This window comes from Haplochromis burtoni, unplaced genomic scaffold (genome assembly GCF_018398535.1).
Source record: "Haplochromis burtoni strain Fernald_Lab_line unplaced genomic scaffold, NCSU_Asbu1 Contig_8, whole genome shotgun sequence".
Lineage (NCBI taxonomy): Eukaryota > Metazoa > Chordata > Actinopteri > Cichliformes > Cichlidae > Haplochromis > Haplochromis burtoni.
In genome coordinates, this window is record NW_024582369.1 from 17,377 (window position 1) to 33,796 (window position 16,420).

The 16,420-nt window shown below is 41.8% G+C and overlaps 1 protein-coding gene across 6 annotated transcripts in view; it reads left to right on the plus strand.

The window, feature by feature from the left end:
- Nucleotides 1-185: 185 nt before the first annotated feature.
- The window catches only part of syne1a (spectrin repeat containing, nuclear envelope 1a), a 139,802-nt gene continuing 123,567 nt past the window's right edge, over nucleotides 186-16,420 (plus strand). For 4 of the 6 annotated variants that reach the window (XM_005914580.3, XM_005914584.3, XM_014338643.2 and 1 more), the window contains exon 1: nucleotides 15,254-16,012. In XM_005914580.3, the coding sequence (XP_005914642.1) occupies nucleotides 15,928-16,012 (85 nt within the window). In that variant the 5' untranslated portion in view covers nucleotides 15,254-15,927. Of the gene's footprint in view, nucleotides 277-2,144; nucleotides 2,346-4,160; nucleotides 4,706-15,252; nucleotides 16,013-16,420 lie in introns of those variants that run through there. The other 2 variants (XM_042225798.1, XM_005914583.3) reach the window with 2 other exon arrangements.

Below are 16,420 nucleotides of genomic sequence, written 5' to 3' on the forward strand. Positions count from 1 at the left end.
TGTTTCTGTAATCACTTCCTCTCTCATCATTTCCTTCAGGTTGATTAAAGTAGAAGAAGGATCACCACCGCAGGAGTTAGTCCTTCAGCTGTTACCATATGAGAGTCTATTACAATCACAAATATTTTTCTTCCTTTCAGAAATGATAAATATTTCAATCTCTTCTTTTTTTTCTTCCGTCACAGAGACCCCAGGCAACAAGCCATCACCTTGCACCAGAAGTTACATTTCTGGGGCTGTAAGGAGCATTGAAAGGCAAATCTCCAACTGAAAATGGTGATTGTAATTTTGCACGTGTCTTTAACTGCAGCATTTGTATTGGTAAACTCAGTGTTTCTTTGGTGCCTCTCTCTCTATCAAAACCAAAGTTGCCTGAATTTGAGAGATTCATTAAAAAAATGTAATTTGATAAGAAAGAAGAGCTGCTCTTTTGATACACCAACATTTTTATTTCAAGTTCTTTTTTACCGCCTTCTCTCAACAAATCAGGATATAATGCACTGAAATGAATCTCTGTGTTTTTGATCCCACGCTAAACTAAGGGAAAAGAATTGCAGTCAAATCTGCTGCAAATTCATCAATTCAGTCAGGAAGAACGATGCCAGCAGTCACATTGGTATGCCTCTGAGGTAGACCGGCCCCTTTGCTCCAACAGCAGCTTTTTATTTTATTTCTCCGAGTTGACCCCTGATCTCAGCTTTCTCTAAACATTCACTGAGTCAATGTTTTTTTTTTGTTTTTTTTAAAATACACAATTATGAGCATTTTAGTCAAAAATCTCTGAGAGTTTATTGTGTTAAGAGAGCTTTAACCTTCTTACTGGCAAAGAGAGAGTAAGGGAGAGAGACTATCCCAACCAAAGCTTGAACTTCCTTTAATTGTTGGCTCGGCTGTATGACCTGTTGAAAATAGTATGTCAGGCCATTGTTTTCTGATATAGAGAAGCTGAAGGGCAATAAACCAACATGTTGATATGTGGCGGAGACATTCTTTAAGCTTTTATAGCTTTTGTTCATGGCATTTATCAAGTGTAGCAGGGCGGAGTGGTGGGAAATAACTGTGCAGTCCTTAATGTCTTAGTAAAGAAATACACATCCAGAAGTACTTCAAAGATTTAGGTAGCAAGGAAAAATGCAGATTTTACAGATTTTTAAAAATTTATATTTTCTAAACCTTCAAAGCTGTGGCTTGTATCAATGTGCTTTTCTGGAGCATGTATAAAATTAGTAAAATAAAAATAAACAGGTGATACTGTTTTGTTTTAAAGACATTGCATTGGTTAGAAATTAATGCACCAGGGAGCTACTCTCTGTGTTTCTTCTGTCCCCGCTTTGATCAGTAGATGGAGCAATACTCCAGGGTAACTTCATAACACATCTCTGTATGTGATCTGAAAGTCAGAGAGCATGTCTGCTGCCACCCTGTAAACATTAGACGTCAGTCAAAATGGGGGGAAAGAGTTAGAAAAACATCTCTGTTAGCTAATTAGCAGACACAAATGATAAAAGGGCTGAGGTTATTTATCTTTAATATTTGCACTGTACTTTTGAATGTGTGATGCAGTCTGTTTGCAGACCTCCACATAATGATTATTCAACAGTATTGCACTCAAAAAAAGCCATGCTTTCTGCATCTTAATTAATAATGGGTGGCAGCCCTTTAAGGCAAGTACATTTTTACACAATTTTCATGAATTAATTTCATAAATAATTGTGTCCTTTTTGCTACAGAAAAACATGTAAAAGGCTTCTGAGTTGAATACATAACACACATCAGTATAACTGGAAAGATTCGCTCATGTTTCAAACATGTTTCGTGGTAAACAACTTTTCAGATACAATAATTCAGGACCCATAATAGATTTGCAGAACAGCGTTTCTCTCTTAGCATGTTGATTTTTGCCATGCAGGTTGACAGCAAACTTTCTAATGAGATTTCAGAAAACTGCTGACTATGCATGAAAGAGATTACCATGCTAGCAGTCTTGCTCCCAGCTCTCTGGCTGTGCAATGATTAGATAAGAAAACGGATCTTAAAAGGGTTACTCTTGGATGGTTTCCTATTGACCTGAGTGTTTTGTCTCTGCTCTCCTCTGCTGCAGCATTGTTGACTTTCTCTTTCGCTGAATCTGTTTTGGTCCACAGGGGCGCTGAACGGTAGAGGTCACCTCGAGCTGAGCTGTGTAAAAATGTAGGAATCAGCAGTCCATTCCTGCTGCAGAGCAGCCGGCCAATCCAGCGAAATCCCACAACATTTCAGTGCACTGACGAGTCAAACGGCTGATTCTGACACATATACATTTATTGGGAAGGAGTTCCTGTATAGCTGATACTGAATTCACCAAGGTAAATCTTTTGCCCCATATTTTCTATGGCAGTAGCAATGGCAGGCCTGTAATTTGAATGGATTATTGTTTTGTTTTGTTTTTTGCCTTGTCTTACACTGTGGTTTAGAACATTTTTTTAGTAGGTTTACCAGTAAAACACCAATTCATCTTGTTTGGGGGAGTTATTTTGAGGATTTCATGTTCTTCCACATCATTTCTCCACAGCTTTTTGGCTGAAAGACAAATATTTCCCCCCAGTAAATATTATTTTTACACAGTCACTGCAGAAAACAAACAAAACAACAGCACGCAACAAAAGCTTCAAAAAGGCTGCCGAGATGTTGCAGAAATCTAGACATCCAGACCTGCAGATATACTGTGGAAGGCAAATCCTCGTCCTTAAAATCAGCCCTTTTCACCTGCTGCCAATCATTTAGTGAAATCAAAGAAGCTTCAGTCAATCATTTATTAGTTTTTATGTTTTCAAGGCGTCCTCATCTGTGTCTGCCTTTGTGGAATGACGCTCTGGACGGAGCTCTGTAGCTCCCTCTTTTAGTTTTCTAAGAGCTCTCCTGAGATGATGATGAAAGGACTTGTCTAATGGGATTACACATCGTGATAAGTGCTCAGAGCCCAGTGGTTCATCGCACCTCCCTCTTGCATTTCAAAGAGTGGCATTGATCTGTTGTTGGGTAGTATATCTTGGACATTGTGTTTTAAGGGAGATGCTTTATTGCTTGATTCACAGAGGTTTGTTCTTAATGTTCTTTGTCATTCCAGCCCCAAAATATATGTGTGATTCCTTTAAAACTACATTTAAAATGAAATGTCCTTTGGTTAGGATCCAGCTCGCTTATTTTCAAGGATTTGATCTGCAAAAGACACCAATCCCCCCCACCGCCACCCGCACCCCATCCAACCTTTAACCTGAGCACACTGTAAAGGTGATGTCATGGGATAATTCACAAAGCTGCCCAATAAGCAATGAATTAAGTAGCAACTGAAACTTCTAGTTTATATTGAAATCAAGCAGCATTATGTCATACTTTTGCACACGTGTGCACATGTTCTCTGTATGCTTATGTATATTTAGATTTTATCATGCTAGAGATGGTCTACCTCTATTAATACCAGTGAAATAACAATTTTTCTGTTAGGAAAAATGATTAATAACAGGGTTCCAGTCTATTCCTTTAAGTAAGGAGAAAAATATAGACAATATATGATCATCTAGTCATTGTATTATTTTATTTATTACAATGACTTCATGTTAAAAAACTGTATTTTTAAGGTGCAACCCAACCCAAATGTGATTTATACAACAGGTTGGAGCTTGAAATTCTTTCCTTAACCATCAAACAAAGCCAACAAATTATTATACTTTCTGGATTTTTAAGTGGTAGAGCCATTTAGCTCATTTTCAAAACAACATGCTTTCAAATATGTAAGTGATTTTGTTTTCTATGCATCATTAATGCTAATTGTTTTAATCCATTTTGCCTCCATTTTATCTTCAGTAATTTAAGAGCAGTTAATCTTGGTAAATAGCATCCATTTTCCACCACTAATAAAGCAAATACATCAGTCCTTCTGTCTGGCTGAAGGCGTAGTTATCACTCTGGAGTGAGTGCACAAGTTTGGCTTTAACCATTTCAACAAATTAATGCTCAAACCAATATTACCCTCAAATTGAGTCTGATAAATTTTCAGTAGCCTTAACATGTATTGGTGCTGACAGGTTTGATTCTTTAATGTCAGCCCTTTTAAAAGTGGGATTTACATTTTCTGTGACTCATTCTGTTTTTTCTTGTTTCTTTCTTTTGCCACTCTGCAGACACGCACATTTGCCCAGCTGAAGCCAACTTCCCATGTGGAAGAACCAGAAGGCAGGAGAAGAAGCCCTATCCTGAGGTCTGAAATGGAAGCGTATTCCTTTTGGTTGGACAGCAGGTGGCAGTACATGCAGACCACAAAGCTATACAGTCTGCAGGAGTAAAAGGCTCAGGGAAGGGAGGGGGGCCTCTAAGATGTTCAGTGCACAGACACACATGCATGCATGCTCGCATACACATCCAGTTTGCACTTACATCATCATTACCAGGGGAGGAGCTCTGCAGAATGTGAGGATTGCAGACAGCTACTGTAACAGGGATGACTTCAAAAGAAACAGCAACATTGGCATGATTCAGTCTTGACACACTGCGGTCAGTGTGAAGACTCTAAACTGCTGCAGTCCTGGTCAGAGCATGAGGATCTTGCCAGGGTGATTCACAGGAGCTGGGACGTGACTTTAGTGACCTCAGTACAGCAGCATGGCATCACCCAGGCACTACGGACACTCTGCTTGGGATATTACCAACGTGATGCAGAAGCTGCAAGGTAGGAGCCAAATGCTTACTCACAATGCTCTAACTTGGTTTTGCAGAGTGTTTAGAGGTGACCTAGAGCTTGGTATGACACAGCAGAGCAGAATGAGGTAGAGACAGCGTGGAAAAATCTGTCTTTCATCTCATCCTCATGATATGAATGTCCTGATGTGTAATGCTGGAATTCAAGTTCATATGGCTGATAAATGTTTGGTATGAGAAGGGCATAAATCAGTGGAATGTGCAATGTCACTGCATGCAGTGTAAGAAGTACAGTAGAAATTTGGGGTTATAATCAGTTCTGTTTTATCTCACCTTCAGGCCCTATCAGTGCTTTGGTTTATTTTAAATGCTCTGAATCTTTTTTTAAATCGAGATGGAGAAACCTGCAGCGGTTAGAGCTTATTATTTAACATATATTTTTTTCTTTTTCATTGGGAAAAAAAACTTGATCAAATGGTAATGAGTAAATGTGTGAGAGACAGCATTATTGCCCCATTCTTGTTTGTGTTTTGTGTTTGTTTTAATTGCCTGCTTGCTCGCTGTGTGTTTGGTCTATCTGTGTTAGTGATTGCACACATGGAGTGCAGTGTGTGTGTGTGTGTTTGTGTGTATATATATGTTTCTGTATGTTGATTGACAGGGAAGCAGACAATAGCAAAGCTAATCCTCAGAGAAGCTGACAGGATGAAGTCTATTCCTCAGCCTAACTCGGCTGTAGTAGCAGGACTCCTCATAATGGACAGTTATATCCTCAGCTTGCTGGCACAGTTACATCCAACCTGGCTAATTTAAAATAATCAGCTTAAAGTATTTTTTTTTAAATCTTCTCTAACCTCTAACTTTTATTTCTTCTTTAAAATTTTATTCTCTATTCTTTAAAATTTTATTTTATTGTATTTTTTGCAGCAGATAACTAGCATTTATTCCCATTTGCTAATAATGAAACGGCATGGCTTTAACAGTTTCACAAGCTTCCAGTGGGAAACGGTGTATCTCAGTGTGCCGGGATCATGTATCCTTTGCTGACAGGATCAGATTGATGACGCTTGCAAAGTAGCAGGAAAGTCAGGTGACACTAGAGCTGAGATCCAATATGGCTGCTCACTGTACGGCTTCTGAGGTGGCAGTTTCTGTGAAAGCCGAGAACAGCATCAGCAGCCACGTGGTTCCCCTGCATCACTGTGTGCAGGTGTGGATGCACACTTTGAATCTCAATTGTACGCTGATGGATCTAATTTTAGAAGCCTCCCCTCGAGCCGTCTCTCCAGTGCAAAGACGGATTGATGCAGACACGCATTGAGTGCGCATTTAACCATTTGCAACAATGAAAGGGTGTCATATGATCCCATTATTTATTCATACTTCTTAGAATTAAAACAAATTAATCCGCAGGGAGACACCCCCATTTCAAAGAGGTGGATAATGTTTCATCGGCATCTAAATGGTGGTGTTTCTAGATATCTGGCAAGCTTCTACTACTTATAGGTATAGGATTCTTATTGAATGCTGTAAGGATGTAAATAACATGACAGTGGTTTGTTCCAGCCACAGACTTCTGACTGGATCCTACTTTTTTTGGCAGTGTGTCAGCTCCAGTTAGTGAAACTTTTATCTCATTTTAGCAAACGGCCCTTTTACCAACTGTTGCTTTAATGGTTTCACAAATTGTAAGCATTTCAGATAAAATTGTTTCTGTTGCTGTGGGTGTCTTTACAAATGGAAAGACTGAGGGTTTGTGGGAACAATGCTGCTCTAATGTAGCCGCAGTAGCCGTTACCACAAAAATACAACGCGTAGATCATCTTTGATTCTGCTGAATTTAGTATGTGCCTATTATATTCGAGTCTGATATATTGCCTGTGGTTGGAATATGCATCGTTCTTACTAAATGTGTTGAAAAAGCAAAATCTGTACTTGATCTACATTCACCAGCCACTTTATTAGCTACACCTGTTCAGCTGCTTAACATAAATGTCTAATTTATCAAACATGGCGGCAACTAAAAGAATTTAGGCATGCAGACATGATCAGAACGACTTGCTAATGTTTAAACTGAGGATCAGAATGGGAAAGAACGGTGATTTGAGTATCTTTGAATGCAGCATGGTTGTTGGTGTCAAAAACGGCTGATCTGAGTTCTTCAGAAAATGCTGACCTACTGAGAATTTCCCCACAAAACCATCTCAGGGGCTTACAGAGACTGGTCCAAAAAAATAGAAACTATCCAATGACTAGCAGGAGAAAATATCTTGCTGATGGCAGAGGTCAGAGGAGAAGACAGTAACTGAATACAAACAAGATATGCAGAAGAGGATTTCTGAACACCACGTTGAAGCACATGGGCTACAGCCACAGAAGAACCCAAGAGGAGCTGCTCCTATCAGCTAAGAACAGGAAGTTAAGGCAACAATTCAAACAGGCTCACTAGAATTAGACAACATATGATTGGAAAACATTACCTAGTGTGATGAACTCTGATTTCTGCTGTGATATTCAGAGGGTAGGGTCAGAATTTGGAGAAACAACACGATAGCATGGCTCCATCCTGCCTTTTACCACTGATTCAAAGTACTCTTAATATTATAATAGTGTTGGGGGATATTTTCTTGGCACTCTTTGGGGCCCTTAGTACCAACACAGAATTGTTTGAATGCTACAGCCTACCTGAGTATTGATCCGGATCATGTCTATGCCTTTATGTGTACACATCTTCTCATGCACCGTGTCACACTGCTCGATCACATCAAGTTAGTTTCTTGAATATAACAATGAGTACAATGTACTCAAATGGCCTCCACGGTCACATTTTCTCTATCAAGATGAGGGCCTTTACTGTGTGGTGGAACATACACATGCACATGCTTGCATGTGCAGCACACATATCTGCAGCAACTGTGTGATAATCAATTCAATATGGACCAAAATCTCTCAATACTAGCAAGGTATACCTAATGAAGTGGCCGGTCCCCTTTACAGTTGCCTCTGTACATGTACTTTCTCCAGATATTTAGGTTTAGTCCAAATTTAAATCAGGAGTATTGTCTTTCCTTTATAATGGGTTGAGTCATGGAACTTTTTGATTGTACTCTGTAGTTTTTTTTATTCTTTCTTTTTTCATAACATGTAGCTCTCATGTATCTCATATGTTCTCGCCTCTGAGTACAGCATCAAATTAGCTTGTTGACAGCGGGCAAGCAGAATCTAATTTCATTTGTTTGATGTGTTCTGGTTGCCGTTCATCTCCTGGGAGGCGAGAGCTAAACCTGTGATAATATAATCAAGATGTTTTGTAGGAATCAAAGAGGAGCACTTATTTTTTTTTTTCATTAATCTGCAGATGAAAGTGAAACACAACATAAAAACGTGTTCTTTCCAGTATTATATAGTTCTGAGCTTGTACCCTAAGACAGCTGTAGATGAAATGTATAGAGCCTTTGTTCATGACAATGGGACTCTACTGGGATAATTGTTATGTTCACATGTGTTTGAGGGAAGAAAACTCGGTTAGTTGTATAAATATATCTAATCTAATGTCACTTGCATATCTTGTAAACCGCGATTAGTTTAACATATTTCCTCATCATCTCGAGGGAATATAACAATCTCAAATCGCCATGTTTTAAACCGTTCTCCCTCAAGGCTCAATTTGGCGGCCGCTTGAGAAGAAAGAAACGGCTCAATGCAACATCAAAACAATCAAAACTTTTGCCCCAGTTTTGGGCTTGTGTTTTTCTCCCTTTAACCAGCTCTTTTGGTGCACCTCTCTGTCGCATACAAAAGGGAAAAAAACCCCAAAACATCGCAATTAGTGACACCATATGGCAGAGAACGGCAAGGCCGCTTTGAACACCTCCCAGCCTGAACTCATCCATATGCTGTGGAATTTGCCTGTTTGTTGTCTCTCATTAACGAGAAAAGCGATGCGCTGTTTTTGCTATTACAATTTCTCACCTGTTTTCTCTGTCGTGGGCGGAAGAGGCGTACGTCCATGCCTACGCCTCGGGGCGCTGCCGTCTGCCGGCCCATCAAGTGGACAAGTTTGCTAAATCTCATTGAGGTGGGTGTGCACACCTGCATGAGTTTTCTCTGCATTGTGTAATTTTGGTAAAGGAAGATGCTTAGCAGGGGGGAAAAAGGCTGAGAGGGTAAAGTGCATAGGCAACAGAGAGGCAGCACATCTGGAAGATATGAGCCCCATACTGAGAGTTTCAGATGGATGAAATGGGAATGAGAGCGACAGCGGGAAAAGCAGGAAAATGAGGACTGGACCAGCAGAGTTGTTGGGGGGGTGGAGAGAGAGAGCGAGCCCACACACCAGCTTTTAAGCTCCTAGTTGCTAGTGGGCCTGGCACAGATCCTTGGGTTGGCACAGGGCCAGCTTGACATCCTGTTGCCAGGGGCGACATTATGATGCGGCCGCAGCCAAGGAAGGCCCGAGCAGACGGTCACCTTGAGCCATGCCAGCCTCCTGTTTAGCTGTGACACCACTATTTATCGTCTGTGGCTCTGCACACCGTGGCTTCACACACACACACACGTGTCCACATTTACATAGACACCGAAATAATCGCTGTGTTAAAAATAGCTCTAATGCAACGTTTTATTTTTGTAGTTTTTTAATAAGACTGGGTGTCAGCAGTTTAACTGAGCGGTTAAACAGACCCAGAGGAAGTCTTCAAGGCCACCAGAGCAGAACTGTGGCAGAGCGTCTGCTCGGGAACAACGCTGTAGCGTGAGTTGTTGTTTGTTCTGCTGCTTCTTCTTCTCCTTGTACTTCCAGATTGTGTTTGTGACTCGTTGCCATAAACGGCAGTCGCATGACAGCCAGCACAGGGCTTTTTTTTCTCTTTTTCAGCCTGTGGGCTTATGGGGCATGTCTGGTTCAGGCTCTGCTTCTGTAACAGCACGTTATGCTTGATAAAAAGGTGTGTGTGTATGTTTGTCCCTGCACTAATGGGTATCTGTGTTCAGACCATGCAAGCTTCCCAGTGGCAGCTTCTATTGCAGATCAGATCATAATCTCTTTTAACCTGACAGTCAGTGAGGTTTTGAGTGACGTATCACAAGATTAGGTCACTGAGGGTCCCTCCTGTACAATATGTACGGTGGGTCACACTCATCCACTCTAGACGCTCTTTTAAATGTCACTCTTTCACGAAGGTCAGAGTGTATTCCTGCGTTATTTAAGTGAAGAAGAAGAATTACAATATAAAAATCTTTCTCTAGCTCTAACATTTTATGCAACACAGGCAGCATTAAGTGACTCTAAAGATATAATGAAAGGAGTATTTATGTTATCTCAAACTATTAGGTGCTGTAGCATGGGGCAAAATCACAGCTTTAGGCCACACCGATTCCACGATACAGTATCTTCTTTGATGCTGTCTGTCAGATTGAAGCTTCAGATAGTTTTGATGGACGTGCCAAACAATGTCTTAACAGATAAAATTCTGACACCTGAGCTTTTGACCCCGAGACACATTCAGCCTCTTTCTGTAATACTCTGAGTCTCATGCAGGCTCTTATCTCTCACCCACAGACACCTCTGTCCCCCTTTTCCCTCCATCTCATTGTGATTGGATAGTAGAAACTTTTGCCTCTGGCGGTAAATTTAGCGCTTTTAAATAGAGGTCAGATAGTGAATCCTTGACCTAGTAAAGGTCAGTCAGGCAGATAATGTGGTAATAAGTAAGTAATTTCCAAGTTTTCCTGTTTTCTGTGTCGCTCACAGAAAATAATGAAAATAAAAACACCTCATTTTGTTTTTAAGAAACAGACGCAACTCTGCCATCTGACACAACAAGCCCTTTTTGCCTGTTGCAAGAATGCGTAATAAGGAAAAAAACAACAAAATTCAGGTGAAAGTAGAAGGAAATTAAATGTAATACCTTTACAGATATGCACTGTGAATGGGACAGATGGTTTTAGTGAAGCAAAAGGCGCTCGGACATCTGCCGGATGCAAAAAAGAATTGGTTTAGGTTCACTTTTAATAACATAGAAAATTTGCCCAGCTGGATGGGCATAAATGCGCTCAAGTGGATATGTGCAACAGGATTTTGCAGATGATTCTGGCTCTGTGCCAGGCAGCATTTTTATTTCACAGCAAAGACGAGCATTATAACTGAATTTACTGCTCTGGCCACAGTGATTTATTTAGTGTGCTGACGCTAGTCCTTTCACTTTACTCGTCCCTGTAATGTGCGGCGAGCCACTGAACCTGGATAAAGAGCTTAGACTGTCTGACCCACTCCCGCACTCTCCCACACACACACACACACACACACACACACACACACACACACAATCATCACACACATTCATGGAGAGCAGCAGAGAAACATCAAGCAGAAAATATTTTTTCAAAGCCAAATTGAGTCTTTCTAATGCTCTTAGTGCCGCTGAATGGTGTTTTGATACGACCCCCTGTGCCTCCAGTGGAATAGATGCTTTGTATTAGCTGCTTGTTTAGTCTGATTGTGTGTGTGATGTTAAAATTTTGTTGTGTTCACCTAAATGTATTTCGCTGTGATAAAGAAGGCCTTGATAAAACAAGACAGAAGGCTGTAGCTCACGGACTAACACTGATTCGCTGCAGGATGTGTCTGATATTTTGCAGCTCCTCTGTCAGAAATGAATCAAATTAATATCTGAAACAAATATACTGTCTACGCTAAGAGTGATGACCTGTTTAGACTTTTTTGTCTCATTTGATTTTTACATATTTCTTTTTTAAATTCCTTTAGTTTGTTTTGCTGTATTGCATTTGCATTCTGATCTGCCTTCATTGCTGTTGTGTGTGTGTGCGTCAGTACCGCAGGTGCTAAAATTGCTGAAATTACTGTATCAGTGGCCTGGCTTTAATGAACACTGTGATATTTGGACATTTTTGTCAAACGACAAAGTGCCTTCTCTGCACATCTGCTACTGAAAAGGGAGTGATGGTGCTTGAAAGAGGCAAGGGGTTGTTTTGATAATCACTTTGACTTGTTCCCCCCTTCTTAGTCCTTTTAATGTGGTATCATTATTACTGAAATGTAATTAGGTATGCTAATTGGCTGACATTTGGACTTCCGTCTCAGCACTTACGTCGGGTCTGGTAAAAATGTGTTGTAAATGAAGTGGGATGGCGAATGGAGAGGCTGAATGGACGTGAGGGTTGAGTGGAGGTGCTGAGAGCGTGATAGATGGTGTTATTGAGTGCTCGGGCTGAAGTACTCCAGCGGAAGTGCAGAGAAGGTTTTTTTTTTTTTTATAAATTAGGAATTGTTGGGGTGAAAGAGAAGAGCTGGAGTCAGGAAGTGGATAAATAAGCTGTTGGAAGAAGCAGGGGTAGAAAAGCCTCTAAACCCTGTGAAATCAGTGCAGTGGGATGGGTGTGCATGCAAGTGTTGCAAAATAGGTTGTGTGTGTGTGTGAGAAAGAGTGTGTGAAGCAATTATAGGGTACCTCTGCGGCGTACAACAAAGCCATCCATTTAGTGCACGATGGTGTTCACAGGCACGATCCATTAATGTTGTGCTGCAAGACGCACTATTTTCAGAAATCTAAAAAAGCCTCATCATATACACACACATTCATAGTGACTGTCGTTTAAGCAATTAATCCAGGTTGGTATGCAGCTGTTAGATGAATTTAAATGTCCACCAGCTTGAATAATATGAAGATAATATGATTAAATCAATGTATTACTACATTAATACTTGACATCAGAGTGTGTGACCTTGTACAGTAAGTATGTGGAGTGCCCGTCCATATGTGACCGGCCATAATCATGGCTGGTGAGTTGTGGAGTCATTAATAGATTAAAAGAGATCAGAAATGCTTTGAGTGCAGAGCGGGGTCATCTGAGAGGCTGAGGTTTAAAGCTGAGGTTGTTCTTTCTGTCCTCTTCTCTTGCTTTCTTTTGTCTGTATGTTGCCTTTTGGGTAATATGCATTCATAAGAAAAAAAACCCCCATCAACTTCAAATACTTAAAGCTTTACTTATCCACAAGGTGGCGCTGTGTCTCTGTACAGTCATGAAGGGCTAAATAAGAAGTCTTGTTTGCTCAGAGAGAAAACCCAAATATCCTTAGGGTGAATGCATTATATGATGAGCAGACACGGCGTAATTCCACCTTCCAGGGGGGCGTTTGTTTTTCCTTTAATGGCTGAAAAGAGACGGTTCCTCCTCTCCTCAGGAAGCATCGCACCCCGCAGGCATACCTGTGTGAGCGCTGGGCGCTGACCCACGTCCAACCTCCACAACCTCAGTGAAGGATCTGGTATTTTCTGGGGCTGCCAGGGGCTCCAACAGGGATCCAGACCAGCTGAGGTTCAGGCTGTTTCAACCCCCCCACTATCATCTTTTTTTTTCCTCTTGGAAAGACTGAAACACTCCTGAGATCTGCAGCCTAAAGGAGTCTGTTGGTTTATTCTTGTACATACAGTATATGTGAAAGTGATTGTCTCCATTCAGCTTATTCTGTTCAACATGTGTGTGTGAGCCTGTGTGCACCTGCTCACCCTGTGGTTCGCTCAGCTCCCGTGGTGAAGTCTAATAAGTCCCATGAATCCTCACCATGTTGTTTTGGTTTTTGCCCTGGGGTTGTTTTTCTTAACAGTTTAGTTCACCAGAGAAGTTCTGCTTCCACATTTTTCACTGTTAAAAAGGAAGAATTATCTAAAAAAAACAAAACAAAAAAACTAGAAATACTGAGCTCAAAAGACTTGGACTTTCAGCGTGGCTAAAGCTGGTCATTATTTAGTGCTGGCTCTTTGTAAATTTACTGCTTTAAAGTGGATTAATTAATTCTCGTTGATTGATTCTTTTTGGCGGGTTCAGCACCTCGGATAGTTCCCTCACACTTCTGAGTTCGGGTGTAGCTGTTTAGCAGCACCTTGAACTTGGCATAGAGGCTGGAGTAAATGGAAACACACTGTGCATCGGTCAATATATTCTGTTTTATTATTTACATCATTGATAATGCGTGGGCTCTCTAGAACAATAGATCTTTGCCTGGTTGCAGCGCAGCATGGGCCAAAGGATTTTCTTGCAGTAATGTTATTGAATTGGGATTGCGAGTTTGTGCAGAGTGAAACCCCCAATGGATTTTGCTTTCCACTGGCATAAATCATGTTTTCATAGTTTAGAGAAAGCTGGTAAAGGCAATGCAAATGTAAATATGAAAAAAAAAACAGGACTGCATGAATATTTCTTTGAACTGTCGTTTGAGCTAAAATGCCTGCACAGTCCGTCACACATACACAGCTCTCCAACTGTATGTTCAGAAATGTAAAGCGCTGCTTTACAGACACTCATTTCAAAGAGTCATCCAGAGGGATAGGCTCACGTTATGACGGCCAGTTCCAGGGCTGTTAGAGGGAGGAGTGTCAGCGGTGTGATTATCAGCAGACAGATAGCGGATGACAGCTGCCATCGGTTATTGATGACTTTTTTAATTAAAATCCCTTATGGGGGGGAACCCAAAGAACAAAAAGGAAAAAATCATACAAATGATGAATGGTCCTTTCATCTTTAAGGCTGATATAAGATGCACCGGGCTCTTCAGCATGAATATTGCTTTCCAGGAAACTCTCTGAATATGGTTTCAAAAGGAGCTCTGCAATTTTAATTTTGCCAGAGCTCACACTGGCTGTATGTTTTTGTGTCTGTGTGTGCGCGTGTATGCCTGTGGTTGTTGGAGGAAATGGGGAACAAACAGAAAAGGATGAATGCAGGAGAGCAGAGGTCAGGCAGAAACTGAGATAGGAATCAGAGTGTGAAAGAAGAAGGGGTCAACATACACTGGGGACATGCACACCCAGCTTTATGCAACATCATGAGAAGATGTTAAACCATAGGGAATGGCACAAGTTAGCTTTTTGTTTAATTCCCAGTATCGTCTTGGGATTTCTCGCACTCAGGGAACATGCCTTTGTAAAATGAACTCTCAGTAGTTGGACAAACAGTGCACCCATTGTCTAATGTTTTCTTGTTGCCTTGTTTAGCAGTAAAAGTTTTACCAGCAGCAGCAGCAGTGCAGTTTCCACAGCATGACTGAATCAGAATGAAAGTGGTGGTCTTCTTTGTTCTAGACTTCGCTATATTGTTCTTGTCCGAGACGCTTTGTGGACTGTGTACATTTCATGCTGTATGACAATCCAAACCTCGTCCCAGATATTACATCCTCCTGTATTGTTTTCCACTCCTGTTCGGTAGTCGCTTACCCAGAGAGAAAACAAACAGACTGTTTGTGACTGTGGTTGAGATGAAAGTGGCTCTTTTCTTTTTTTCTTTTTTTGAAGGGAGTACAGTAGGAGATCAGACAGGATGACTGTCAGTGATAGTCTGCTCCCCTGAAGGCTCTATGGAGTAAAGAAGCAGCGTGCCTCAGAGCACCGCATGGTATCTGTATGGATGACAGAGGGGAGAGCGAGGAGGGGAATTAAGAGTGCCAGCAGCACATAGGGAATTCCTGCACGTCTGTCCCCGCGTTGCTTTAGTGTTTGTGTGTTTGTGTGTGTGGTGCTGTCACAGAAGAGCTCCCGCTTTTCCCCTGCTAACCTGCTAAATGGTCTCCTTTAACCCACCCACCACCGCTAAGTCCTCCCTTTCCACATGCGGATGGGGCTACTGTGACATCACTCATTCCCACGCACTCTGATTGGCTAGCCATTGGAGGGAAGTAATTTTTTTTCCTGCAGCCTATAGCGAAAAATTGAGAGAGGAGAGAGAGAAAACGTGGGAGGGAAGGACACAGGTAGAGAGGATATGAGAGGGGAAGAGAGAGAGGGAGACTAAGCAAAAAAAGATTGATGCTGAGGCAAGCCGGCACTGCGCAGCACTCTCTCACACACATACACACACAAACAGTCATTGCATCACGCGTACTCTCGCATCACACTCCCAAGCTGCTTAACAGGCAGGAAAACCACTGAGTCTGACTGAGTCTGCAGCCCGCTACTGCAGGACAGGACAGAGGACGGCAGAACGTAAAGGGCGACAGGCGAAACAAGAGGGTGGTTCTTTCCTCCCTGTTTTACCTCAGCGCAACAGTTCCACTGCTGTCATCCCAGGAGGTCCGGTGCTTCAGGGAGCTCTTTAAAGACACCTCCCCCCCAAAAAAAGGGGGGTGGGCAACAAGGGCAGGAGCAAGGGCAAGTGTTACCTCTCCCAGAGGTGGTCGTTGATGTCCTCTCAGTGCCCCCATGAAACAAGCACAAATTGAGGCATAATCCGGGTTACAAGATGGCACGGCAAGTAGGGGGCGAAGCCTCCCCGAAAAAGAACACATCCCTCAACCTGGTGGCGGGCTTCTACCAATACCTCCGGGGTAAGTGGGGCAGTTTGTGTGCGCGGCTGTGTGCATGTGTGTGTCCTGCTGAGACAGATAGACTCCAAAAAGAAAGCAAGTGCACAAAATGTGTATTTTTGCATGTGTGTAGGGTGTGTGATTTAGAACGGCACTGCAGCATGGACCGTACGTGCCTGCTGGACATATGTGTATGTGTGTGTGCATAACTATGAATGATTGTGTGCATTTTGCAGTGCAGTTTTCTTCCAAAGAGTTCCCTGAAGGATGCTTTTGTTTTTTTGTCAAAGCTGTGAGTGTGTGAATAAAGTGAAATGGGCAGACGTCTGAAGGGGGCGTTTCCACACTGGCGGAGTCAGCGAGTGAGCGTGTGTGTGTGTGTGTGTGTGTGTGTGTGTGTGTGTGTGTGTGTGTGTGTGTGTGTGTGTG